General features: G+C 34.5%; 3 protein-coding genes across 7 annotated transcripts; 2 read left to right on the top strand and 1 right to left on the bottom strand.

The window, feature by feature from the left end:
• Window positions 1–324: 324 nt before the first annotated feature.
• On the bottom strand, window positions 325–20126 carry LOC105318721 (cell division control protein 45 homolog). Its single transcript, XM_011415960.4, has 18 exons — window positions 19973–20126; window positions 19790–19849; window positions 19588–19680; window positions 17343–17437; window positions 16790–16910; window positions 7152–7267; window positions 6761–6809; window positions 6572–6633; window positions 6326–6436; window positions 5737–5928; window positions 5419–5517; window positions 4991–5102; window positions 4603–4658; window positions 4006–4144; window positions 3771–3854; window positions 2584–2702; window positions 2213–2289; window positions 325–666 (listed from the first exon to the last, which is right to left on the bottom strand). The coding sequence occupies exons 1-18, from the start codon at window positions 20021–20023 to the stop codon at window positions 602–604; spliced, it is 1701 nt and encodes a 566-aa protein (XP_011414262.1). The 5' UTR covers window positions 20024–20126; the 3' UTR covers window positions 325–601.
• On the top strand, window positions 8745–16796 carry LOC105318719 (sodium-dependent lysophosphatidylcholine symporter 1-A). 5 transcript variants are annotated; one of them, XM_020063497.3, is made up of 13 exons: window positions 9270–9551; window positions 9679–9843; window positions 10339–10463; window positions 10610–10736; window positions 11039–11117; window positions 12747–12892; window positions 14613–14703; window positions 14800–14912; window positions 15295–15378; window positions 15577–15660; window positions 15762–15874; window positions 16021–16158; window positions 16344–16796. In XM_020063497.3, the coding sequence occupies exons 1-13, from the start codon at window positions 9531–9533 to the stop codon at window positions 16534–16536; spliced, it is 1479 nt and encodes a 492-aa protein (XP_019919056.3). In that variant the 5' UTR covers window positions 9270–9530; the 3' UTR covers window positions 16537–16796. The 5 variants fall into 5 exon arrangements, 3 of the variants coding, with proteins under 3 accessions (XP_065934134.1, XP_065934133.1, XP_019919056.3); XR_010711687.1 differs by lacking the exon at window positions 15762–15874 and having other exon boundaries at window positions 8745–9551; window positions 16344–16483; XR_010711686.1 differs by lacking the exon at window positions 16344–16796 and having other exon boundaries at window positions 8745–9551; window positions 15594–15660.
• Window positions 20127–20309: 183 nt separating the features above from the next.
• On the top strand, window positions 20310–27106 carry LOC105318722 (ubiquitin recognition factor in ER-associated degradation protein 1). Its single transcript, XM_011415961.4, has 12 exons — window positions 20310–20466; window positions 20785–20896; window positions 22203–22235; window positions 22846–22967; window positions 23134–23264; window positions 23423–23495; window positions 23820–23888; window positions 24671–24757; window positions 24919–24948; window positions 25036–25124; window positions 25645–25726; window positions 26837–27106. Exons 1-12 carry the CDS (start codon window positions 20464–20466, stop codon window positions 26900–26902), a joined length of 897 nt encoding a protein of 298 aa, XP_011414263.3. The 5' UTR covers window positions 20310–20463; the 3' UTR covers window positions 26903–27106.
• The last annotated feature ends 67 nt before the right edge of the window (window positions 27107–27173 follow it).

Below are 27173 nucleotides of genomic sequence, written 5' to 3'. Positions count from 1 at the left end.
TGAAAAAAAAAACCACTTTGAGGCTGAGGGTCACAGAACCTTAGAACTCACAGCTTAATCAAAATTCATATATTCAGTTAAGTGTATTTGATAAGCACTGGTCAACCTAATATCAAAACTATTAAGGTAATCAATATGATCCCAATTCCCATTACTTTGCTGGATTGTAAAACAAAACTTGCTCAAAAACGAATTTCCTATTTTGTTTGATATCAGAATGTTAAGGCATATGGCATACTTAAATTCAAATTCTTTTGATATAATCCCATCAATGTTATGGCAATACATTAAACTGATTCACTCACCTATACAAAATCAAGCAACTTCATTTCATTTTGTCTTTATTTCATTTTCTACAGATGATCTGATATCACAAATGAGTGGATAAATTAATTAAAAACCATACATATAATTCATAGATTGTTTGTTTTAAAAAATCTATTGAAAATTATACAGCACTTTGAAACCACAATATTTTTTGGAATGTTTAACATTCCAAAGTCATACAAGATATAAATATAGAAGGACTGTGCAGGATCAACCAGACTGATGATTCAGTAGACTGGCAATTCCGCCACCCGGAGGCTGACATATCCCCTCCTCACTGCATCAGGCTGATCAAAGCATCAAAGAACTTGCTCTTGTCTTCAACTTTCATCTCCATTACTGTAAAGACAAGCACCATAGTGTTTGCTATGTAAAATTTTGTATGATAATTTCTACTAGCAGAGAGAGAGAGAGAGAGAGAGAGAAAGAGAGAGAGAGAGAGAGAGAGAGAGAGAGAAAAAGAGAGAGAGAGAGGTGAATTGGTCAGGTAAAAATGATAAGTCAGGCATTTGTGGACATCTATTGCAAGTCAAACTGGACTTGTATATTCATAAAGCTAACGTAAGTAAAAATGGTAATGTATTTTTGTAAAGTTAATTAAACTCAAACTGGTTGTGTAGATGTGTAAACTTAATGAAACACCGAGACTAGTTGTGAAAATATGTAAATCTTGTCAAAGAGTCAAACTGGTTGTGAAAATGTGTAGTTTACTGAAAGAGTCAATCTGGTTGTGTAAAAATTAAACTTACTGAGAGAATCTGTCTGGTTGTGTAAATGTGTCGAACTGGTTGCCTAAATGGGTACAATTACTGTAAAGGTCTAATTGGTTGTGTAGATGTGTTAATTTACTGAAAAAGTCAAATTGTTTGTTTAAATCTCTTAGTATACTGGAAGGGTCAAACTTGTTGTGTAAATGTGTAACCTTACTAAGAGAGTCAACTTGGTTGTGTAAATATATAAACTTACTAAGCCCAAATTGTTGTGTAAACTTACTGAGAGAGTCAAACTGGTCGTATAGATGTGTAAACTTACTGAAAGAGTCAAACTGGTCGTGTAAATGTGTAAACTTACTGAAAGAGTCAAACTGGTCGTGTACATGTGTAAACTTACTGAGAGTCAAACTGGTCGTGTAGATGTGTAAACTTACTGAAAGAGTCAAACTGGTCATGTAAATGTGTAAACTTACTGAAAGAGTCAAATGGTCATGTACATGTGTAAACTTACTGTAAGAGTCAAACTGGTCGTGTAAATGTGTAAACTTACTGAAAGAGTCAAACTGGTCATGTAGATGTGTAAACTTACTGAAAGAGTCAAACTGGTCATGTAGATGTGTAAACTTACTGAAAGAGTCAAACTGGTCATGTTAATGTAAACTTACTGAGAGAGTCAAACTGGTCATGTAAATGTGTAAACTTACTGAGAGAGTCAAACTGGTCATGTTAATGTGTAAACTTACTGAAAGAGTCAAACTTGTCATGTAGATGTGTAAACTTACTGTAAGAGTCAAACTGGTCATGTAGATGTGTAAACTTACTGAAAGAGTCAAAAAGGTCATGTAGATGTGTAAACTTACTGAAAGAGTCAAACTGGTCATGTAGATGTGTAAACTTACTGAAAGAGTCAAAAAGGTCATGTAGATGTGTAAACTTACTGAAAGAGTCAAACTGGTCATGTAGATGTGTAAACTTACTGAAAGAGTCAAAAAGGTCGTGTAGATAAGTTAACTTACTGAAAGAGTCAAACTGGTCATGTACATGTGTAAACTTACTGAAAGAGTCAAACTGGTCGTGTAAATGTGTAAACTTACTGAAAGAGTCAAACTGGTCATGTAGATGTGTAAACTTACTGAAAGAGTCAAACTGGTCGTGTAGATAAGTAAACTTACTGAAAGAGTCAAACTGGTCGTGTAGAGTCCTGGAGTTGGTACTGGCTGCAGCTTGTTCAAAGGCTTTGCCAAAAAAACTGGAAATCCAAATGATTGTTGATTAATATAACATGTGTGTAAATGAGTAATTTGATATTTCTTATTTTAAATGAGATGAGTCTCAAATGTTTCTAATAATCGCTGTTTTAATGCCATCAACTTATAGTGCAACTTGTGTTTAAATGTCTTTGTACTGCTGTTAAATGTCTGATTAGAAATACAGAGTTTTATCAATATAACTGAGACAGCTGTAGAGCTGCACTGTAGGCTATCTTAATTGGATGCACTAATCAGTATAACAGAGACAGCTACAAAGCTGTGTTGTAGGTTACTTTTTCCTGTCTTCGTCCAGTTGTAGCGGGGGAATACCAATGACTAGAGTCGTCCCTTGGTCAGCATCCAGAGGGGCCCCCAGAACCAGGGGCAGGGAGCGCGCCTTCTTGTTTCGTGTCTGAAATAAATCAATAAAATTAAAATGTTTAAAACCATATACATGAATACAACCCTTATCTGTCATAATATGGTAATCAGGTGTATGCATTGCTCTATATTTATCTTGAGCACTCTTGGCTGCTAAAACCCATTTCATTATAAGTTGGCTCAATACACCGTGAAATATTTTCTCAAATCAGCAGAAAATTACTTGATTATGATAGATATCATAATGGATAAGAAGTATTTAAGTCTAATAAGCAAAAAAATGTGCAATTTTGGATGAATACTTCCATTTTCAAAAATTTAATTCAGTTAACATGAACAAAAGCTCCAGGCGGATTTGAACTCATGATCTGCAGTTTAGAAGCCCAATACTTTAACCACTAAGCTACGACGATTTACAACCCAGTTGAACGATATAAACAGTTTAATAAAACATTTAAATCACCATCTTGTGACGTAGTGTCTTAAAAAGTATAAGTGTAGGTGTAGTGAGGTACCTTATAAGTATAATTTTTTTCTTTCTTGCTTTACACCGAGTCCTTGATAACATTAACTACAGGTAAGCTGTGACTGACAATAGCTGTTCATAAAATCAACGTGCTGACAAAAGTTAAAATAAGTCAAGATCTACATGTACTTAATAACAATATGAAGAGGCATCCTCTTCCATCTCTTGTATTTCATGTGCAAGATATCTACTTGCATTAAGTTTTGGAATTTCCAAATGGGAGTTGAGATCACTTTAAAATTGTGAATGAAACACTTCAATATTCCTTCAATAATTACTGTAGGTTCCTTATATTATGCGAGTACTTCATTCTACGATCCAGTGTTTTGTATCAAATCATAAGAATATAAAATTGCAAATGCGGAACATTTATCAATATTTCTTATAGTTCCCAGGTCTCAGAAACAATGGCGATATTTTAAAATCAGCGAGGGGTGCCTCTCGTGATTTTACGCGGATATAAATTCCTCAAGTTTAATTGGGAATTTACAGTATCTCTACCTTGTCCCTGCCTAGCATGATGATTCCCATCATGTTGTAGATGCCTAATTATACACATACAAGGATACATACCACTGAGCAGTAAGCCTCCAGTGTAAAGCGAGCCAGCCTTACCAAACAGTTGGGCTTGGAAAAAAACTTCACATCTTGAGTACCCTGAAATGAATAATTTATTCAAATGTAATGACAGATATTTTTTTTTCCAATTGCACCAAATCAAATTTAAAACTTCAGCTTTGAAACGTTCTTTAACAAACTATCTACACATAATACACTGTAACAGATTCATGTACTGTTAATATCTAACCTCTTGAATGAATGTATAGAGGAACGGCCCAGCGGACAGGACCTGGTGGATATCGAGGAAGGTTTGAATCTGAGTGACGACAGCCTGCAGCTGCTTCCTAGCCAAATCTATGGCCTTCTCCAATGCATCCGTGTTGGATCTAGGAAATAATCAGATACATTGGGAAGTCTTTCCAAGTACAGGTTTGCTAGAAAATCAAATATTTAAAAAACCCTCTGAGAAATATTCATTCTAAAATCATTTTAAAAATCTTCCTATCTGATATTTCACCAAAACATTCACGTCAAGCATTTTAAATTCTTTTAAAAATTCATGTAACAGTAAGGAGAATTAGGCCAGAAACCATAAACAATCCAAAATTAGCCCTATTTTTTGTGTGCCATAAATTTTTAATATGGGAGGCACTGTAGCTCCTAGGTCGTCCATCCAAATTTTTTCAGACCAGGAGCTACAGACCTGCAGCTAAGAAACCCTTGGTTAACAGAGGAAGGGGGCGCTAGACAGTAAACTCAAAATTAATTTCCAATACTTATTCATTTCGCAAGCAATCAGTGAAAGTGAGATGTGACATCAATTTATCCTGGCAATTATACCTACCTGTTTAAAACATCAAGAGCTTTGAGAAAATTGTCTGTAGGACTATTTCCCTTTTCCTGCAATGAAGCAGAATGAAAATATTAGCCTAAAATGATTCATTATCCTTCATACTGTGAATTGCCAGAGACATAAATCAAGAATAATACTTTTACAATTAATTCGTGAATTAATAATTTTTGCAAATAAACTTTACTTACAAAAATCAGGAAAAAAAAAACCTCTGAGAAATATTCATTCTAAAATCATCTTAAAAATCTTTCTATCTGATTTTTCACCAAAACTTTCACTTCAAGCATTTCAAATTCTTTTAAAAATTCATGTAAACTGCATCACATTAAGATCATAATCGCATTTAACTCCAGAATATAAAAGGGTCCAAGAAACCTACAATGGACTCTAGTGTGGCAGAACAGGCCAGTGTGACATCGGCTGCACAGAGTTTGTTCTTGAACCCGTACTGAGCGTTGTATGATGGGATCACTACATCGTCCGCCTCTAACCTACAAATGACATCAGCGTACACTCTCAAACACACTAAGGTTACAGGTCTCCTATCTTTTAGTTGCTGTATTTATTCTGCAGGTCTATAAGAGACTGACATTATATATGAATTTTGTTCTTTCATTGTGTAGTACATCCATTTTCCCATATGTTCCAATATGCTCTCGCACGTGTATCATGTGGTAGAACAATTTATCCTATTGATCCATTTTTCTTATTTTACTTATCATTATTCACGTATTCGTAAATATTTTAAATATAATGTACAATAAATTCTTCTATTCATCCAAACGAATTTCTGTATTCATAAATTACCCGTATTTATCCATGTGTTCCTGTATCATGCCTTTGATGTTTTTCTTTAATGTGGAGTCCATGGAAGAGAACTTTTGTTTGCACTGTGTCAGTGGTAATCTATAGCAATATAGCATAAGTATTCAATGTGCAGCATACATAGTCAGAGGCAATAAACATATACAACAGTTAATAGACAATGTTAAAGAAAATGACAATAATACATGTAATTATAACGCTATCGTATTCAAAGCAGAACAACTCTCTGTTTTTAACTTACCGGTATAATAGATTTTACAAAAAAAAAATTGTTATAACAAACATTTATTATCTCCATACCCCATCTCTGCCAAGAATTCGTGCAATCTTTTCTGTCCTTTGAGGGTCCAGATTCGGAACTTGCATGCTGTTCCAATGGAGTGACAAATGCTCTCAAATATCGTCCAGTGTCGGTATAGATTCAGAAGTAGCTCGTCCTCATAGGAAATCTTCAGGCAGTTCACCGATATCAAGTTATTATCCTCCTCCCCCCTTCAAGGATAACGTAGAAGATAAGACTTGTACTCCATAAAGGGAAATATTCGTCTCCATTTTATTTTTGCCCCTTTCGCCTTCGTTGTCCATGGGCGAATTCAATACTGGGCAAATTCTAATATCTCATATTATCTCTCTTTAAATACAACAGTGTCTGGGTGAATTCAAGACAGGGTTAAACTGTTTGCAAGTGTAGAAGGGTGAAAATTACACAAGGCGAAAATAACCCTGTATACAGTATATAAATTTGTTTCACATATCAAACCTGTAACTGTGTTTGATAGCTTGGGTTCTATACCACACCTAGTTTAACATCTACAGTATAAAGTACCTGTAATTACATTTCAATTCTAACCTACATGTCAGTAGTCTTTATCATACTGCCTGTATCTACCTGTGGTTGTGTCTGGACACATGAGCCTGTAGTTTGATGATATCATTGATGTATTTGTCTCTTGTTGTTCTGTAATGAAGGAACTGGTCCGTCACCCCAAGTATAGACAACCTAAGAATAGATACATGGTGTATAGACAGCCGGAGTATAAATATAGTCTAGTATAGACAACTCTCCTCTCAGAAAAACAAAAGAATTTACAGGGGAGTTATATGTATACGAGCTGTGTCAAGGGAGACAACTTACCATAAGAGATCATTTGTGTCTTTTGACATCTTCCATGCTAACTCAAACATAATGAAAGCTGCCTAAAAATTAAAAAAAATTAATTAAACAAAGAGATACATGTAATATCAATCTTTAAGAACTGCAAATTGTTTTTATGAGATTGAATAGTGAAATCATTGCTACTATTCTCTCATTTTTTTTTCTTACCGAGGTGCCAAAGGTAGAGAACTGTGTATAGTCAAATAAAATCTTTGTTCTGCAACAAAACAACATTTTCTCAATAAATTTCATATCATTTATATCAGTGCCTTTTTTCTTTCATTTTGAAACCAATTCAGACCCAAAAAGCAAGCATTGTTTTAGATATACATATGACAGTGCTGAGATAAACATAATTTAGTTTAATTACATCAAAAATTTGTTTTCATTTCCAACCAGCACAATAATGATTGGTTTTTTTTTACTCAATTTGGTATGAGTTAACATTAATACAAATACCAATATATCAAATATTCTTCCAAGTTTTCGTGTCTAAAAAAACAAAATAAAAACAAAAAAGCTCTATTTACAATTAATTTTCCTGATTAGCTGTACTTACCTGTTTTCTTCCCATAGCCGCCTTTCTCTCCGCTTCTCGATGGAAGCATCGTCAAATCTCCGTCGTTTTCCTGACCTCTCTGAGTCATCGCTGTCATTACCCGAATCATCATCAGACTTCAAGTAAAAAGAAGACCAACTGATATCAAAACCACTCACATAAATTAAACCAAATATGGCATAATATTATCCCCCATTATAATTTTCTGTTACTTTTCTCATATTGTTTTTTAAAAGATCAGCTTATAGAGTCAGAAAACACAAACAGGTCATGTGCAACCTTTGTTTACAAGAGATAAATGTGGCACTAATGGAAATTTTATCATCAGTTACAACTTGATAAAGAACAAGATATCTGTGAGCCAATGCTCACTAGTGATACCCCCGCTCTGATGTGAATATGCAAAATAAGCAAAGTCGACATTTAACAGAAAGCTGGCATCCGATTGGTACAGAAATATATCCAACAATATGGCATGCCTAAACAAATAGTGTGTTAAAATTTCAAGCATCTGTAAGAAATAGCTGCTGGGAAATCTTTGAGGAAAATTTGTTTGAAAATTTTGGCTAAAATAAACAAAGTACTCATTTAACAGGAAGTTGACGTCTGATTGATACAAAAATATATCCCATGATATGGCATGCCTTAACAAACACTGTGTAAAAATTTCAAGCATCTGCGATAAATAGCTGCTGAGAAATCTTTGACGAAAATTTGTTTGAATATTTTGGCTAAAAATAAACAAAGTCATTATTTAACAGGAAGTTGATGTCCGATTGATACAAAAATATATCCCACAATATGGCATGCCAAAACAAAAACTGTGTGAAAATTTCAAGCATCTGCGATAAACAGTTGCTGAGAAATCTTTGATGAAAATTTGTTTGAAAATTTTGGTTAAAAATTAAGGAAAGTCATCATTTTACAGGAAGTTGACGTCTGATTGATACAAAAATATATCCCACAATATGGCATGCCAAAACAAATAGTGTGTTAAAATTTCATCCATCTGCGATAAATAGTTGCTAAGAAATCTTTGACGAAAATTTGTTTGAAAATTTTGGTTAAAAATAAACAAAGTACTCATTAAACAGGAAGTTGACGTCTGATTGGTACAAAAATACATCCCACGATATAGCATGCCTATACAAATACTGTGTAAAAATTTCAAGCATCTGCGATAAACAGTTGCTGAGAATTCTTTGACAAAAATTTGTTTGAAAATTTTGGTTAAAAATAAACAAAGTCGTCATTTAACAGGAAGTTGACTTCTGATCAGAACAAAAATTTATCCCACGATATGGCATGCCTATACAAATACTGTGTAAAAATTTCAAGCATCTGCGATAAACAGTTGCTGGGAATTCTTTGACAAAAATTTGTTTGAAAATTTTTGCTAAAAATAAACAAAGTCGTCATTTAACAGGAAGTTGATGTCTAATTGGTACAAAAATATATCCCACCATATGGCATGCCTTAACAAACACTGTGTAAAAATTTCAAGCATCTGCGATAAACAGTTGCTGAGATAAATGTAACAGAAATTTTTGTTACGGACGGACAGACAGACAGACAGACAGACAGACGGCCGGACGGCCGGCCGGACGGACAGACAGACAGACACACAAGGGTAAAACAGTATACCCCCTCTCCTTCGGAGCGGGGGTATAATTAAAAAATATTTTAAATGTGTCTCTATTATTTACACAATATATTAAATTTTTCCCTTTAAATATAATGATTCATTCTAAAATATGCATAAGAAAGTAATTATACTGTCAATGCTTATTTGTGATATTATAAAGATTTCCTTAAGAACATCTCATTCATTAATCATGTAGTCTAAGGAATCTCCATGTCATGAGAATGAGGACTCTGTTAAGTGATCGTCTTGATCTCACCGTGATTGAAATAACTTCAATTGCAAATGCATATCTTTAGCTTTGACTTGTCAGAACTGTACACCTTTGAACTTGTCATTACACAAGCTTATTAAAGGTCTGTTGTACTGACACCGAAGCTTTCTTTCCTTTGTGAAACCAACTAATGTTTGAACAAAGCACCACAATATGACACTGTCCAGTGTTGGTTTACAAAGCTAAGACTCACAGACTGGACATTTAAACAGGAATGTCATGTTGACAGTGTACCTGTACCGGTGTTGTGTGATAACTGTACACCCTGACTGAGGCGACTGGTTATCTGTGTACATACTTATCTACAAGGACAAAGATACACAGACTATCTGTATGACATCTAGTGAACTGTTAAACTAGCTTCATCATCAGGTAATTGGATTACATCCAGTCCAGTTTTTCATCAGTGGAGTGAATGGACAGCATCACTGGACAGGAATTACAGTGGTGACTGTTCTGCATAATGCAGAGACATAATAATAAGGTTTGTGGACACCACTATCTGTCAGAAATCACACGATCTTACTACCATTAATTCATTGCAATTGAAGATTTGTCCTAAAGTGAACTTTACACTGGTATGCAGACTATATCAATACTTTTCCACACAGATTCCTGAAGATATGGAGTCTGCTACTACTAGGGAATTCTGGGAGAAATCCCAGCCACTTCCTGTCTGGAGGAAGATCTGCTTCGCTATAGGTGGCGCCCCCTATCAAATCACGAGCACTGTGCTCGGATTCTTTATGAGTATTTTCCTTCTGGAGGTAGCACAGGTGATAATTTACTCGATAGATTTATTACTTAGGTCTGTATTACCTTTACATGAAATATTTAACTGTATTATAAAATACAAACAAGGTGAAATAGAAGCTACAATGAAATCTTTATAACCATGACCTCAGATGAATGACCTTGAATTTTTCCTTAACCTTTGACCTATATATCTTTTATTAATTAAAGTTTATCAAATATGAATGAATTTCAACATTGATTGCAATTCATTTACAAATATAGACACAAACTGACCATTATTATTTATCTATAAGGGATATAAAATAAGAAATCAATACATTACGAAAAAATAATTTGAGGCTTTCCTTATTAACCCATCATAATATATGTACTAAAATTAAAATTAAAGTGGCAGATCTTATTTTTCCAAAATAAAATATTATTCAAAGGAGATCTTTCAAAGCAATAGAAAAGTTTAGTCACGTTTGAACTGCTTGTTCAGTTCTGTGCATGACGTCCTTTTTCTCCCTGTGAAGGTTGACCCCTCCCATGTGTCCGTGATCGTATTTGGAGGGAAGCTGTGGTACGCCATGACCGACCCTGTATGTGGTTACCTGGTCAACAGGACCAAACCCTCCTCCTGGGGCAAGTACAAACCTTGGTAATTCCGATCTTAATATTCTTTTGTCAGTCAAATCACCCGATTCTTTTACATGTATTTGTAATGGAAACTGCGTATGTTGTGCATTTAAAATATTTTGCATATTCCAACAAATCCAATTTTATTCTTTGTTTTTGGGTGGCCAGGATTTTGCTGACCATGCCCTTTGCCTGTGTGACCTACCTCTGTTTCTGGGCGGTACCCGACTACAGCCAGCAGGGAAAGCTCTGGTGGTACCTGGTCTTCTACTGCCTGTTTCAGGGATTTCTGTCCGTGAGTCCCCTCTCACTGTGTCAATATCTTAACCTTAGCGCTTTGCAGTGAATATTTCATTACCACAATTTTCCAAACTCAGACTTTACTAAAATGTTGAAGTAAAAGTGCAATACAAAGTGTAGTGTGTAATTATTCTCCTTTTAAATTCGACTGCTATCAGATCACAGTTCAGGCAAATAACTTTGACATCCGTTTTATCAAACAGGAATTTATTTTAAGTTTAACTATTTTCAGATGTTGCACTCCTATGGCAAACCTTAGCATCACTAATCCTCATTACAAATGTCTCGTGTTTACAGGGAGTACATGTGCCTTACACCTCAATGACCATGAGTCTCAGTGAGAATCAGAGAGACAGGGACTCCATTACTGTTTACAGTAAGTCAATGACTCAGTAAACGTAACATTACAGTGTACAGTAAGTCGATGACTCAGTAAACATAACGTTTCAGTGTACAGTTAAGTCAGTGACTCAGTAAACGTAACATTACTGTGTACAGTTAGACAATGGCTCAATAAACGTAACATTACAGTGTACAGTAAGTCAGTGACTCAGTAAATGTAACATTACTGTGTACACTAAGTCACTGACTCAGTAAACGTAACATTACCGAGAACAGTAAGTCAATGACTCAGTAAACATAACATTACTGTGTACAGTTAGACAATGGCTCAATAAACGTAACATTACAGTGTACAGTAAGTCAATGACTCAGTAAACATAACATTACTGTGTACAGTAAGTCAATGACTCAGTAAACGTAACATTACTGTGTACAGTAAGTCAATGACACAGTAAACATAACATTACTGTGTACAATAAGTCAATGACTCAGTCAACATAACATTACTGTGTACAGTAAGTCAATGACTCAGTAAACATAACATTACTGTGTACAGTAAGTCAATGACTCAGTAAACATAACATTACTGTGTACAGTAAGTCAATGACTCAGTAAACGTAACATTACTGTGTACAGTAAGTCAATGACTCAGTAAACGTAACATTACTGTGTACAGTAAGTCAATGACTCAGTAAATGTTACATTACCAAGTACAGTAAGTCAATGACTCAGTAACGGTAACATTACTGTGTACAGTAAGTCAATGACTCGGTTAACCTAAAATTACAGTGTACGGTAAGTCAATGACCCAGTAAACATATTTACATAACATTACAGAGTACAGTAAGTCAATGATCCAGTAAAATTAACATTACTGTGAACATTAAGTCAATGACTCAGTTAACATAATATTACTGTGAACATTAAGTCAATGTAACATTACTGTGTACAGTAGGGCAATGACTCAGTAAACGTAACAATACTGTATACAAGTCAATGACTCATTTAACGTAACATTACAGTGTACAATAAGTCAATGACTCAGTAAACTTTACATTACAGTGTACAGTAAGTCAATGACCCAGTAAACATAACATTACAGTGTACAATAAGTCAATGACTGTCCAGTAAACATAACATTACAGTGTACAGTAAGTCAATGACTGTCCAGTAAACATAACATTACAGTGTACAGTAAGTCAATGACTGTCCAGTAAATGTATCATTACTGTGTACAGTAAGTCAATGACTGTCCAGTAAACATAACATTACAGTGTACAGTAAGTCAATGACTGTCCAGTAAACATAACATTACAGTGTACAGTAAGTCAATGACTGTCCAGTAAATGTATCATTACAGTGTACAGTAAGTCAATGACTGTCCAGTAAATGTATCATTACAGTGTACAGTAAGTCAATGACTGTCCAGTAAATGTATCATTACAGTGTACAGTAAGTCAATGACTGTCCAGTAAATGTATCATTACTGTGTACAGAAAGATAGTAACCCTGCTACTAGTTAACTTTTATTTCATCATAGTTCCTCAGGAGGAGGCGTTTCCAGCAGAGCTTTTGTATTGTAGGAATAGGGAAATTTAGACAAGCACTCTACTGAACAGGCCTCAGTTGTCCTAGCTACTAAATTACTTTTGTTTGATTACAGGAATGGTTGCCGAGGCGATAGGTGTGATGACTGGAGTGATAATTCAAGGTCATTTCATCAAAAAGCACAGGACGGCAGGATCATGTGAAAAAGGGTCATCCTCCTCCAATCAGAGCTCACCATCCGGTGACAACATCATCAATCAGGTATGTGTTACCTCCTTTAATCACAGCTGACCGTCCGGTGACAACATCAACTAGAACTGTCCTAATGGGACTAATACCCCCGCTAGGCTAATTTCAAATGGGACAAATAATTGAATTGAATAATAATTAAGGTTTGGAACACATACAAAAAAAAAATTCTAGAATTGTAAAAAAAAAAAAATAGTTAACAAAGAAAAATTAAAATCAAAATTGTCAGAATTTCACTGTAAATACATATCTATAACAGTAATACATTTACAAATGTATGTATTTGATGATATCTTTTTTTAATTTAATTGATTTAAAGAAAAACCAACAAAATGACAATAACCCCTCCCTTTGCAGTGAATAGAAATACCGGTAGCCAAGCAATGCTCTTCTGTTGATAAAACTTTCAATATCTTTCTAATAAGAGTCTTGACAGATGCAATTAGTTGTTTCAAATTTTCCTCACTTTCTCCTATGGCACAATTGAACTCCATATCAGAAAATTGATCCCATAGGACTATGATTTGCTTTGATGAGCTTGTTAAATTTAATAAACTCCCAAAACATTACCATAATTACCATACTATGTAAAAATATGTAAAAAAGAAAATTTAATATTACAAACAATTTTAAAATTGCCAAAACACTACAATCATATCAGTAATTTTGAATTTCATTTAAATTAATGCCCAATAGGGTCACTTCATCAAATTACTTGACAAATAAATTTAAACAACCTCTAAAAAATAGTTTAACTTCTTTATTAATAATTATATTATTTATTTCCTTATAATGATAGACCTTTTGGTTTACATGAAACAGTTTTAAAATAGCCCCAAAACCATCACCCATTTTACAGATTATCAATTTCCCCTAAACACATGCTCCATCTGAGCCATGGCTCAGATAATGGCTCCCTTGGGACAAATGAATTCAGCCACACTTTTCTTTGATGTTCTCATTAGCTCCTAAGAATTTATCATTGACAAACAAAAACTTTGCATTGTCAGTTGATAGAATACTTATAAAAAATAATTTTTTTTTATTAAGACATAAAGACAAAAAACTCCATCTGGATGTATTTATATAAATATATTTTAGAGTGTTCTCTATTAATTAATTAATAAAATCTGTAAGGATTACCTCCCTTACTTTTCAACATTAGTGTACAATATATAGAATAAGGAAAATGAATACTGTCATAAAATCATTAAATCTTGTCTGATCTTAAAAAAAATTGCAGGTGCACATCTTCAGATGGTGTTCAACATATGTACAAATTTTCAAACTGTTCCATGCAGTAATAAAAAATTCTATAGGGGGGACAAAGTTGCGTCTACAGACAGACGGACAGACAGACAGACGGACAGACAGACAGACGGACAGGGTGAAACCAATATACCCCCCTAAACTTCGTTTGCGGAGGTATAATAATCAGGTGTAGGTAGCCAAGCTCTGCTATCTGAGTAAGCAACATATTGCTCTGTCTTTCATCTTTAATTTGTATTTTTCAATAAGTTTATGTTGTGACATTTTCCTGCAAAATCATTTGAAAGATCTGTCTTCCGTAAAAGGTAGCACATTTTGTCAGTTTAGACTAGCATGGGATGAGTCTTAGATGCATCAAATATATTAAATACCTCCAATACAGATCTTTCTCAAACCATTGTGAATAAATGTTAAATTCCAATCAGGCCTTTCATTTTAATGAAATTTTCTGTACTGTCATCAGATCGGCTCCTACCACGATGCCTCAGTGACCATTATCTGTATCTATGTCATCTGTATCCTGATTTGTTTCTACGGAACCAAGGAACAAAAGGGCAAGTACCATCACCCAAAGCCTAATACTTATACAGAAAATACTTTAAGAATACAATTATGATGCTTATTTATGAGTGTTTTAAACTGTCTCTCAGTCAACCACATGGCGCCTGAGGATGGGTTTTTCCTGGGACTACAGAAGGTGCTGTTTTTCCGTCCGTACGTGAAACTCTCCATGTCCGTTCTGTTTCTGTCCGTGGCAATCTCAGTATGTACACATACAGCATTCAAATTTCATCCTAACATGTAGGTTGTCATGTATAACTTCTGTCGGGCAATCTCTGTATGTACATGTATCAACATGACATTTATTTTTTATTTTACATATTTTCAATATTCTAATAGTAAACAAGTTGCCAAAACCTTCTCTCTTCAGAGTTAGTTTTACTAGTTAGTCTTACGTAATCAGGTTCAAAAATCATTCCCAGGAGAACTAATGCACCGAGTCGTCTTTCTGAATGTGTGTCATTAGACTCATTACCATGTACCATGCGATGTAATCAAATAACATTCAAAACCAATGTTATATCTGACCTTGACCTTTAATAATGACCTTGGTCCCTATGACAATGACCTGTTTTACTTTCCAGATAACCCAGGGTAACCTGGCCCTGTTCTGTACCCACACACTGGGCATGGGCCGACACTTCTCCACCTTCATAACCATCATCATGGTAACCAATTCCAGTGTTTATTTCTACATGTCAGTAAACTCCACATACATTGTTACATAATCTCTATACCCATAAACCAAATTTCTACAATATCAAAACTGTATCAATCCAAAATAATATCACAATGTCTTCTGAGTATCAAATCAAATTTTATTTCAATTTGGTTCCTGTTGATCTTTATCATTTGTTGATTAAAAGGCATCAACCATTTGCAGTCTTCCGATCTGGCATCTTGTGCAAAAGAGGATCGGCAAGAAGAAAACTTTTGCAGCTGGCATGCTGGTTAGTATGAACAATCAAAAAAAATTTATTATTCAAATTACTGATCAAGAAATAACTGCTCATGTAACACCACTCTGAGGTTTATACATTTTTTTTCCCAGCTGTTTATCCCCGTCCTACTCTCTCAGTCGTACCTCGGTGACAATTTCTACGTTTACACCGTGGTCCTTGTGCTGGCGGGATTAAGTATCGCAGTCTCTCTACTCCTTCCCTGGTACTCACACTCACACACTCACAATCAACTCTTATTCATTCAGATTTGTTCAATACTGCTTACTAAAAATTCATTAACTTATGCTTATTCAGTATTTTTCATTACGCTTTGACCTTCATCCTTGACTTTCATATATACTTTTCAAGGTCGATGCTGCCTGATGTCATTGATGAGTTTTACATCACACATGGTGAACACAGGGATGCCATATTCTACTCCTTCTACGTTTTCTTCAACAAGCTCGCCACTGGGTTTGCAGTTGCATCGTCCCAGTTTGCATTAAAGTAAGTATGCTACATCTGCCTAAATTTGAATATAATATGAATTCCTGATTTTTTTTAATAAAGTACTTAAATTTTATTGGTCTACCAGGTGACTGATTTTTAAATATATGGATGATTTTTAAAATAAACAATTAGATTGCACACAATGCTGTGCTGGAAGAGTACTAATTAGTACACTTTGACAGGTTTGGTGGGTACAGAGTGGGGGTGTGTCAGCAGCCGCCCAGCGTGGGGAGGGCACTCCGGTACCTGATGATCCCTGGGCCTGTGGTCGCAGTGGTGATAGCCCTAGTGTTTCTTGCTCAGTACCCAATCAATGACACAAAAGCAAGACTCAACGCACAAAAAATAAAGGAAAAACAGAGTACCACATTTTGAGAGCCACATAAAAATGTACGAGGGCAGAACTCTCCAGTTCATTATAGGAGGGACCCAATATCTGTACATCCAAGATGTGTAAACATTTGAGCAGGTGAAACACAAGGGTGTTGATTGACTTTATACACCCCGATTGGATAGTGCATCTACTGTGGCACCTTGTTACATAAATCAACAGCTAGTTATGACAGTTACAATCTGACTGAGTTAAACATTGAAGAGAAAGTGAAAAAAATTAACATCAACCACTGACCTCATTCTCTCGGAAGACGCTGTCATAATCTGGGACGGGATTATCATCAAAGTCCTCCTCTTTCATTAGGAGTTTGACCTGGATCGCATTGAACACATTGTGGACATCCACTGGCCTGTGACTGAACAAATCATCATCATCATCATCATCATCATCATCATCATCATCATCATCATCATCATCATCATCATCATCATCATCATCATCATCATCAACCATAAGAACTTATAACAATAAAAATTAACCAACAAATCCTATCCTTTTGTTGTTTTACTCAATAGTAAGTTGCATTTTACAGACAGTGTACATTTGTCACAATCCTTCATTCAAGAATTTCAATATAAGAGGACAAACTTTGTTTAAAACAGCCAATGTAGATTCTATGGTTTTGATTAGCAACTTTCTTTTTAAAGAACCAAATAATACAGAAATATTAGCACAGCACATCAAACCTGTTAAGCAAATACAGGGTTTTCTAAAAAAATATTTTGCAGGCCAAAATTATTGCTTTCTCACGATTGAAAAGACTAGATATAAAAGTTCTAGTGCCTACCTGTCACAAATGTAGAAGCGCACACATTCCTCTGGCTGAAGAACATCCACCACATCTATAGAAGCTCCACAGTTGATCATCAACACATGACGGACCTACAGTAAAGCAGATCCCTGTTACTGAGCAGTCTTTAAACATATCATTCATTCCTCTGTTGTGTTTACTGCTTAATAAGTCAACATGGATACAAAGTTCAATGGAAAATTGTAATGTAACAATATTACAGATGTATCATTATTTTTTCAAATTGCTATTCTCTTGAAGGTGTTTGAAAAAAAGGTTTAAATCAAAGTCGTGTTTGTGCCTGAGTGAAATTCGGGCTTACACAGAATGAAATTTGGGCTTACACAGTATGAAATTTGGGCTTACACAGAATGAAATTTGGGTTCACTGTAGCTGCAGTAAGGCCTATAAAAAAAAATTGTGTGTTTAGGGTAACACTGATGAAAAAATTAGGTTACGTAGGGATTTTTTTAATTTTATCATATTTTTTTCTGCATGAACCCGGAGAATATTTGCTAGGGTCATATTTAAAAACAGTTTTTTTTAAATAAAAATAATATAAAATTCTCAATCGGATAAAAACAGACATCTAAAAATGGTAGGATAGGGGCATTTTTGTAGGTTAGGTCGGATTACCCTAAACACACAACTTTTTTTTTTAGGCCTAATGAAGCCCTCTCCAATTTTTTTTATATTATTTTGTTTACTGGAGAGGGCTACAATTCCATAGAATCTGGGTATAAATGGTGCAAAATTATTTTTTTAATGCAACTAACTTCAGTCTAAAAAGACTGTTTTTATGTTAATTTTGACTTCCTTCAGATAAAATGATTTTTTAAATTTAAGTTGAACAAACTAATCATAAATAAATTAAAACCAGATAAAACACACCAGCATGTACCAGTCATCCTCTTCAGCGGCCATGATGGTTCTCATTTCATTTTATGGGATTTACGCTTAGAGTTTTGATGGGCTTGATATCATGAGTGTACATAAGCGATTTTACCTTGTTCTATTACTTAAATATCATTTAAGAAAAGGGTATAATATGGAAAATTCATAATTAGTGAATCACTCCAGCACTTGCACCCATACTTGCCAACTGACCCGATTTCGTCGGGTCACACCCGATTTTTCAACCCTTCACCCGATTATTTTTTATGACCCGGCGGGTCATGCTTTTCACCCGATTTTTGTCGAACAACCCGAAAATTTCCCGATTTCCGGATTTGGTTCGTAAATTACGTTGCGCGGTTGACTTCCAGTTATGAACCCAAGCTGGATTACGTAACGCGTAAACAATGCCGATGGCTATAACAGACACATTAAGTGTACTTATTATCGTGAGTTGTTTTGACTAAGCGAAGGTTTAAATCATTAATTGGATGGCTTCCAATAAGAAAAGGTCTTCATCGGGGCCAGCGGAATCAAAACCAACAAAAAGAAAACGATATTTTTGTACCTAACAACATATCTTAGAAAATGAATTCCCATAGGTAAAACAAAGTAATCGAGTACAAAACGAGGCTTTTGTTTTCTATGTAACGCACATTTGAATATTGGATTTTGTGCCCAAAATGATCTGACTAAACATTCAAAAACGCTAAGTTATGTACGTATATAGAATGCTTTTTAATACACAAAAGTCTTCTAAGTCACTTACAACTTTCATGCCATCATTTACGGAGTTCAAAAGCAAGTTTAATGTAGCAGAAACTCTTTTTGCATTTTTTTTTTTTGCTGAACACAACCTACCATTTTCTGTGTCAGATCACTTTACAAAATTCAAAATCAGCAACTGTTAGTTAAAATGCTTCTTTGCAATAAAGTATTACACATAAGTTTTAACACATATTTCTATTGTATATACCCATGAAACGCATGGTAAATATGTCGTGAATGTCGTTACGCGCTATGACCAGATTTTTTACTTTCAAAATCTGGTCATGACCAGATTTTCACATGTTGGAGGTTGGCAAGTATGCTTGCACCATTTGGGAGAGAGCTATATTACTGAAGCTACAAATGTAGGTTTACTGTCAATCCAAACATGAAATATTTTGTTAAAATAAGCAAATGGTGCTTGTCCTAAAATTTCTTTGCAACAAAGTATTGGCACATACGTTTGTACTTAAATACCCTATGCGCAATTTTTTGTTTTACAGCATTATACATATATTTAAAACCCATTTGGATGATTGGTGACGGTCCTAACCTGTTGAAATGCACAAACAGTACATACCCCTTCAGAGTTTTCTATGTAGGCTTGTTGTAAATTTTCCTTTCCTGTTACTGGGACAATGGTGTACAAAATCTGATCGGACTGAAATAAACACTGAAAACAACAAGAAAACATTTAGGCTTACATTCATTTATCATAAGTTACCAATGAAATGTTCGAATAGTTTTGTTACGCTTGATGCAATTGATAAGACATAATTTACCTGTAGTATTTTACAAGCACAGAGAGCATCAACGTCAAATGCAACCAGTACCAATACTCGCTGTCAAGAAAAACAGATGGTGATTTAATCTTCTGTAAATTATCGTCTATACATTTGTTTTCCATCTTGAAGTAAGGCTAATGAAACGTCTGTTGAAGATAAAACTCGCTAGCTAAGTCTTACTTGATGTCGGACGGCGTCATAAAATCCAGATTTGAAGTCTTTCAGAAACATCTTGGAGCATTGTTTACATCGTCATGTCTTTATCTTTTGGCGCGTTGTATTTCACAAGGAGTTCCGAATGTATTTTCCTATTGGCCGTGTTCAGGAAAAACAAACCAATGAAAACCCTTGTTATATGTTGTCTTTTACTTGATAATTCGTACCTTATATCACTTAGAAAAACTCTCGTTTAAAAAAAAAGACAAAAACTCCACCATATAGTTCAACATCAAATTTGCAAACAAAAAAAAAACCCCGATGAATAGCTAAACTTAAGATTATCATTATTTTATTTTACAAATTGTCAGTTCCTAGCTTTACACTCTTCCTACTTTCATTTTCGTCTTTTTGTTTGTCATCTTGTTCACGAACGTCACATTTAATAATACACAGTACATTTACTGTGTGTATTTCATAGAGACATTTGATTACGATATTTGCTGCTAATCGGAATGGTGAGCAATTTTTGATGGTATATTTTTAGGTTAAGCAGAAACATAAACTAAAGACATTCTTGTCCATGAAATAACACACAGCACTTTGTATGTTACAATACTATGCTGTGTTTTTGTCTTAAAATTATTTCATAAACTATGGTGATAATGGGCTCAGCTTTATACCTTCACTGAAACATATCAATCTTAGTATGACCTAAGCAATGCCAGCTGCTACTTTTTTCACTTCGGTGTACAAAAATGTGAAATAGTAGACTTGAGGCTTTGTCACATCTTCAAGAGCTAGCTACCAATGATCAATAACTGTTTCTGTTATAGTTTGGGTTCGGTCAGATGTTCCCAGAGATGGGGAGGAGTTTTAATCAGACCTATCGGTGTTACTCGGTCACGATGCTCGGGGAAAGAGATGACGTGGAGCGAGGAGGAAAAAGTTTGTCTTTATCTTAATATTAAGGATTGGAGATAAACCTTCTCACTTTATTATAAACTTATGCTTTAAAGTTGTTACTGTTGTATCAAATAGTTAAAGAAGTCAATGATGGACAAAAACATATCTCAAACTTTTTGATAGTTGTCAGAATTTTACAAGTGAACAATTCTTTTCAAATTTCAGGTAAAAGTAGCTTTTTTATACTTTAAGGACTATATATTTAATATGGTAAAAAATCTGCTCCTTATTAAACCAATTTTTAAATGGTTTTGAATCAAAATCAAATCTTCATAAAACTTTATAGTTACAAAAGATGTCTATCACATTACCGGTAATTTTGATATGAGTCATTATTGTCGTAAAGCTGTTTATCTATGATGTCACAAAAATTGGCTAATTCCCGCAATTATGCCAACAAATGAAACTATTGTCATTTTCTTCATATTTTGCCTGTGATAGTAGGTCTGCTCAAGTACGATTTAAATTTTTTTTTGTTAATATAATTATACACATCATAGTTAAAATGGAACTTGAGCAAGCCTGCACTTAATGTTTTTCAGTCGAAAATTTGTTGGAAAACACCCATATTTTGCTCAAAAACATTAATTTATCAAAATAAGACGATCTTCATGACGTCATTTCTACATTATGACGTTGCTGTGGTGATAACTTTTTTCACACTTACACTAACATGCCAAAAGTATGTCAACTTTTCTTTTTTCCCTATATATTTCATTGAAAACAAGGCTTATGTTTAAAAGGGATTTTTATGTTAATTTTATCAAATTTTGATGAAATTTTCATTGATTAAAGTAGATTCAATTTGCACTTTTTGACATACAATGAAATTGTTTTTTGACAACTCATATGCAAAATTTCATATTTCAAACACAACACGAAGTTATTTTTCAAGTGCTCTACTATATATCCTTTGCAATATTAGAGCCGAAAAATCTTACTTTGGATTGTAAACATCAAATCTCAAGAACTGAAGGTGGGGAAAATAATTAAATATGATACAAAAAAAAAATCAGAGAAATTTTGAATTTATCAATCCAAGTCTTTTTAAAATCGGTCAAGGAGTTATTTTTAAATGAGTCTTTGAAAAATGTTGCTTTTCAATGAAATATATAGTGAAAAGAAAAAAATTGACATACTTTTGGCACCTGAGTGTAGTTTCAATATGACTTCAACTATCTTTAACATTATTTTTAAAGTTCATTATAGAACTTTAATTTTGGGGGCGAGAAACACATAATACTGCACATAGTTCTTTGTTAATTTGATTTTTATTTTATTTTCGTAGTCATTATGCCTCCATCTGCATTGGATCAATTAAGTAAGTATTATTAGAGATTATTTAAGAGTTTTGGGGTTTTATTTAGTGTCTACGTACATGGAATGTTATCTAATCATAACCCAAACTAGATTAAATTGCCACTAAAGGTTAGAATGAGATGTTGGCAGTATAGGTCAGACGAGGAAATAATATAAATGGCAACATTCATGGTATTAAAAATAAAGAGTTGGTGCTCTTTTATATGCATGTAAACAGTTAAAGAATGTTTGGTTAAAAAAAAAAATCTTTGTGTATACACTTAAAAAAAATTCGCACCATTTTTTTTTTATTAACAGATAAATTATTTTTACCGGTAACAGTTTAGAAACCGGTAATCAATATTTTGATGGCAACAAATTGTATTATTCTAAACTTTAATATAAGGTGGTTTGCAAACCATACATCCATCCGATAATTTTTGGCGATGATCTAATTTTTTGCTTTTTTTTCATGATCTCTTTTGAATCAAATAATTTTTAAATTCAAATTATTGAATACGCAGAAAATCACAAAAATGACAGATGCAAATTTTGTGACACACGAAAAACCCCTAGATATATGGAATCTGTAAGTGAATCAATTCATTTTATATCTTTCCTTATTCCCACAGCACGACTACACATTCAATACCCGATGTTATTTAAGCTGACCAACAAGAAGAAGAACAGGGAAACTCACTGTGGGGTCCTGGAGTTTGTCGCTGATGAGGGTCGAATATACATTCCCTACTGGGTCTGTACGATTTATACATTCACTTTAATTCCTACAGATGGAGTCAATTTGTAAATAAAGATCTATTATAATAGCTTTCTCTTCTAGTATGGCTCCTGAATGTTTCATTGGATTGCACTTTTAATGTAAACTTATCATGGTGACTGCATTGTGTTTTTCCCTGTAGATGATGACAAACTTACTGTTGACAGAAGGAGACTTGATTCAGGTTGAGAACGTTTCCCTTAAGGTGGCCACGTTTGCCAGATTTCAGCCCCAGTCTGTGGATTTCCTGGATATTACAAATCCTAAAGCTGTGTATCCTTAAGCTGATGTTTTACTTGCCAAAAGAGCTGCACAGGAAAATTAATTTCTCTATTACACATGAATAGCTTTAAAAAATCTTTCATATGAAATGTATTTATTCGTTAGTCAAAAATGGACATACATCATGTAGATTCTTTGACTGTTGTAAGCTTGGAAAACATGCTGCGAAGTTTTGCCTGTTTGTCGACAGATGATGTCATATCTATAAAGTACAATGAAAGGGCAAGTACTCGTAATAATACAATTTAAATTGATTTTTAAATTACTGCATGGTATCAAAAATGGATTTTAGAAAGCAAGCACTTGATTTTTATTTGAGTCAAGTGGAAATGATATAATAATGTTGAGATATCTAGCATCCCATTCCCAAAATATCTTGCGATATTCATGATATACAATTTGACATCAATTCTGTATGTCAATTATGTTTAAAAATAAGATCTATGCAAGGCTCAGTTGACTTAGTTTGAATGTGGTGACTGATATTAACTGTGTATTTGTTGATTGTTTGTTGTTTATTCAGTTATAACTGATGTTTGGTTCCAGAATTATGATCTGTTAGTGCTGGAGACCAAGCCAGACCGGGCGGTGTCCATCATCGAGTGTGACATGAATGTGAGTAATTTAGTTTATAATTTGTAGCACATTGTCATAGCACATTGATGTAGCTCATTGACCTAGCACATGACATAGCACATAGATGTAGCACATTGTCGTAGCTCATTGACATAGCACATTGACGTAGCTCATCGACATTGCACATCTTAGTAGCACATCGTCATAGCACATTGATGTAGCACATTGTTGTAGCACATTGATGTAGAACATTGATGTAGCACATTGACGTAACACATTGATGTAGCACATTGACTTAGCTCATTGACGTAGCACATTGAAGTAGCTCATTGAAATAGCACATCGATGTAGCACATCAACATAGCACATTGATGTAGCACATCGTCATAGCACATTGTTGTGGCTCATTGACGTAGCAAATTTGTCGTAGCACATTGATGTAGAACATCGATGTAGCACATATTGATGTAGCACATTGAAACCTTGACAGATGAGAATGTGCAGAGTCAGTTTTAGGTTGTAGTTTAAAAAACTTACAAAAATCAAAAACTTACTTGGGGCTGCAAAAAAACTTACTAAACTTCAGACCTTGCTCAGATTTCTGTAAACTGCAATGGGTCAAGTTATTGTCCACATGACATTACACAATGCACATTAACCAATCAATCAATAAATCTATTAATCATTCTGCGAAATGTTGATCAGCTGGATATGTTAGCTGGAACTATCTGTATTTTGACAATCCCTTGATACATCAAAAGGACGACTTGAATAAGCCAGCTTATTTTACTGTTACCGGTAACTGTATAAATGTATTGTAGGTGGACTTTGCCCCTCCTGTCGGGTACAAAGAACCTGAATTCCAGAAGAAGACCCAGGGTGATGAGGAGATGGCATCAGCAGAAGTGGTGAGTCCTCCCATCGCTGTTACGTCTTCACCTCTTCTTCACTCATTTTCTTTTCTCTTAGACTTGGTCATAACTTCAACACGTTAAGATTATTTGTACAAAACATGATGAATCTCATTTCATTTTGAGTGAAATTCATGCTATAAACTTGATGTTTTCAGGATCACATGGATACAGATTCCTCATTCAAGGTAAGAGTTATTTCCCTTAAAGTAGTCTCCCAAAAAAGTTTAAAGACTTTGACAAATTTGAGATTAAATATCTTTCTGTAATTGCAGGTATTCAGTGGTGCAGGCAATAGACTAGACGGAAAGAAGAAAGGCACAGAACCTGCCCCCGTGGAGGGTCATTCTGTAGCCCCCAAACGGTCAGTGAATTATTGTCCTAAACGGTCATGGAATTAATATCCCTTCCCAAAACAATCAGTGAATTAATATCCCTCCCCCGAATGTTCAGTGAATAAATATCCCTTCCCTAAATGGTCTGTGAACTAATACCTCTTCCCGGGACGGTCAGTGAATAATTATGCCAAAATGTTCAGTGAATTAACACACACCTCGAATAGTAAACAGAAACACACACCCCAAACAGTCAATAAAATTATTCACCTCCATGTGGTTAATTAATTTACATTCCCATGAAATGGTCAGGTCATTAACACATCTCTAACTTACCACTGAATTTACACCCCCCTTCCCAGAGGGCCAGTGAATCCTGTGGAGATGGTCAGCTCCAGATACTCGCTTACTTAGCATATAATGTACAGTTTTAATTTTCATATTTGAAAAGGACTGAAACATGCATTGTCCAACTACAATTATGACCAAGTAAATTGCCCCCCAAAAATTCCTATTTTAACCTGCATGATTGTTTTGTTTTTTGTACAGAGGAATCCCAGACTATGGATATAAGAAGGGAACCATCAAGTTCATCCGCACCGCTAGACAAGTCAACAATGAGTCTGCAGAGGTTGGTGTTGTATCTATAGCATTAGTACCGTATATCAGGTTTTTTCCGCGTGTATCCAATTTTCGCTTTGTTCGCGACGATTTCCGAATCGCGGAAAATAAATCAGCGTAAATTTGATACAAAGTTTTGTTTTAGTAATAGAGTTCTGTCTTTCCTGATAAACAGGTAAGTAAAAGTACGGTGAACTGGGTTCAGTTAGTATATAGTATTACATGTATTAGTTCGAGGTACAAAATGCGGGATCGGAAAACAAGCGCCAGATAATAGATTTGTAAGCCTCGTTGTTTATTTAATAATCCATTGACAAGCTAATTAAAACGATCGCTTTCCTTGCGTAAACCGATGTTTTAATTATACCTGAGCAACTGGTATATGTAACGGTACACGATCTATTTATCTATGACTGTTTGCGTCTCTGAAATAATTATCGGTATTTATTTCACATTAAGGAAATCATGTATTTGGTTTCATTGTCCGAAAGAGCGACAATTTAGATATTTTTCCCCTCTCACCTCACAGGTTTAGACAATCGTATATTATATTTTCAATGTGACTTTGAAATAGTGAAAATTTGATTCGCGTAAATTTTATATACCGTTCTAGGCTCTGATTCGCGGAAAAAACATGACGCGGAAAAAACCTGATATACGGTATTTCATGTCACCAGGAAAAGTGAAAACTTTATTAGAGAAAGGAATGAATTACCAGGGGAGGAAAAAGAAGGAAATTCAATTGGCTGCGTTTTACAAAAGAACTTACAACAGAGTCGTAAATATTTTCAGTCTAATGGAGCTGTCTTTGATGAACAGAATTTATATCAAACCATTCATTTACATCCATTTTGATTTCCATAATTATATTTTATAACTATTACAATAAAATATTGATTAGTTTGTGATTAATAAACATTCATTAATTTGGTTGTAAGTCGTAAGTTCTTTTGTAAAACGCAGCCCAGGGGTCAACACTGATCTCATGAATGACCATTTTGAGATTCAAATTTCCAAAAATTTGCCATAAAATCAAATCCCTGGTTCACTAAAAGTACTGCCCTGTATACCTGGTACATGTTTGATACCTTTGTCACTGAGATTATATTTTTTTTTCCAGGAGGAGAAATCATTCGAAGCATTTTCTGGTGCGGGTCAGTCTCTCAGGAAGAAAGGAAGGAGATGAGCGGAGGCCAGAATCTGTTCTATTTATTTCAATCCTTTACATGATTTCCGTAACTGGACTTTTTTGGGAAGAGAGAGTTTTTCATTGTGTCTCACATACATTATTATGACACTGTTTCATGAATGCTTCTGAATTTGAATGGTAGAAAATTGTACATATGTGTTAACGTTAAAGTATGTGTTGAAGTAAACTTAGAAAACCCGGCATTGTGTTGATGGTTGATCTAAGCCAATGGAGGGATGAGGGTGGAAATTGTTGTTGATACAGATCT

The sequence above is a fragment of the Magallana gigas genome, chromosome 3, assembly GCF_963853765.1.
Source record: "Magallana gigas chromosome 3, xbMagGiga1.1, whole genome shotgun sequence".
In the NCBI taxonomy this organism is placed as follows: domain Eukaryota; kingdom Metazoa; phylum Mollusca; class Bivalvia; order Ostreida; family Ostreidae; genus Magallana; species Magallana gigas.
This window is presented reverse-complemented; position numbering and strand designations above follow the sequence as displayed.

Coding starts and splice junctions, on each gene's coding strand:
- LOC105318722 (XM_011415961.4), top strand. Junction 20,897..22,202: donor CGTGGAGCGAGGAGGAAAAA/GTTTGTCTTTAT, acceptor TTATTTTCGTAG/TCATTATGCCTCCATCTGCA. Junction 24,758..24,918: donor AGATGGCATCAGCAGAAGTG/GTGAGTCCTCCC, acceptor TGATGTTTTCAG/GATCACATGGATACAGATTC.
- LOC105318721 (XM_011415960.4), bottom strand. CDS start 20,023: ATGTTTCTGAAAGACTTCAAATCTGGATTTTATGACGCCGTCCGACAT. Junction 17,438..19,587: donor ACATAGAAAACTCTGAAGGG/GTATGTACTGTT, acceptor GCTTTACTGTAG/GTCCGTCATGTGTTGATGAT. Junction 4,659..4,990: donor CTGCCACACTAGAGTCCATT/GTAGGTTTCTTG, acceptor GCTTCATTGCAG/GAAAAGGGAAATAGTCCTAC.
- LOC105318719 (XM_020063497.3), top strand. CDS start 9,531: ATGCAGAGACATAATAATAAG. Junction 10,464..10,609: donor TGGGGCAAGTACAAACCTTG/GTAATTCCGATC, acceptor TTGGGTGGCCAG/GATTTTGCTGACCATGCCCT. Junction 11,118..12,746: donor GGACTCCATTACTGTTTACA/GTAAGTCAATGA, acceptor GTTTGATTACAG/GAATGGTTGCCGAGGCGATA.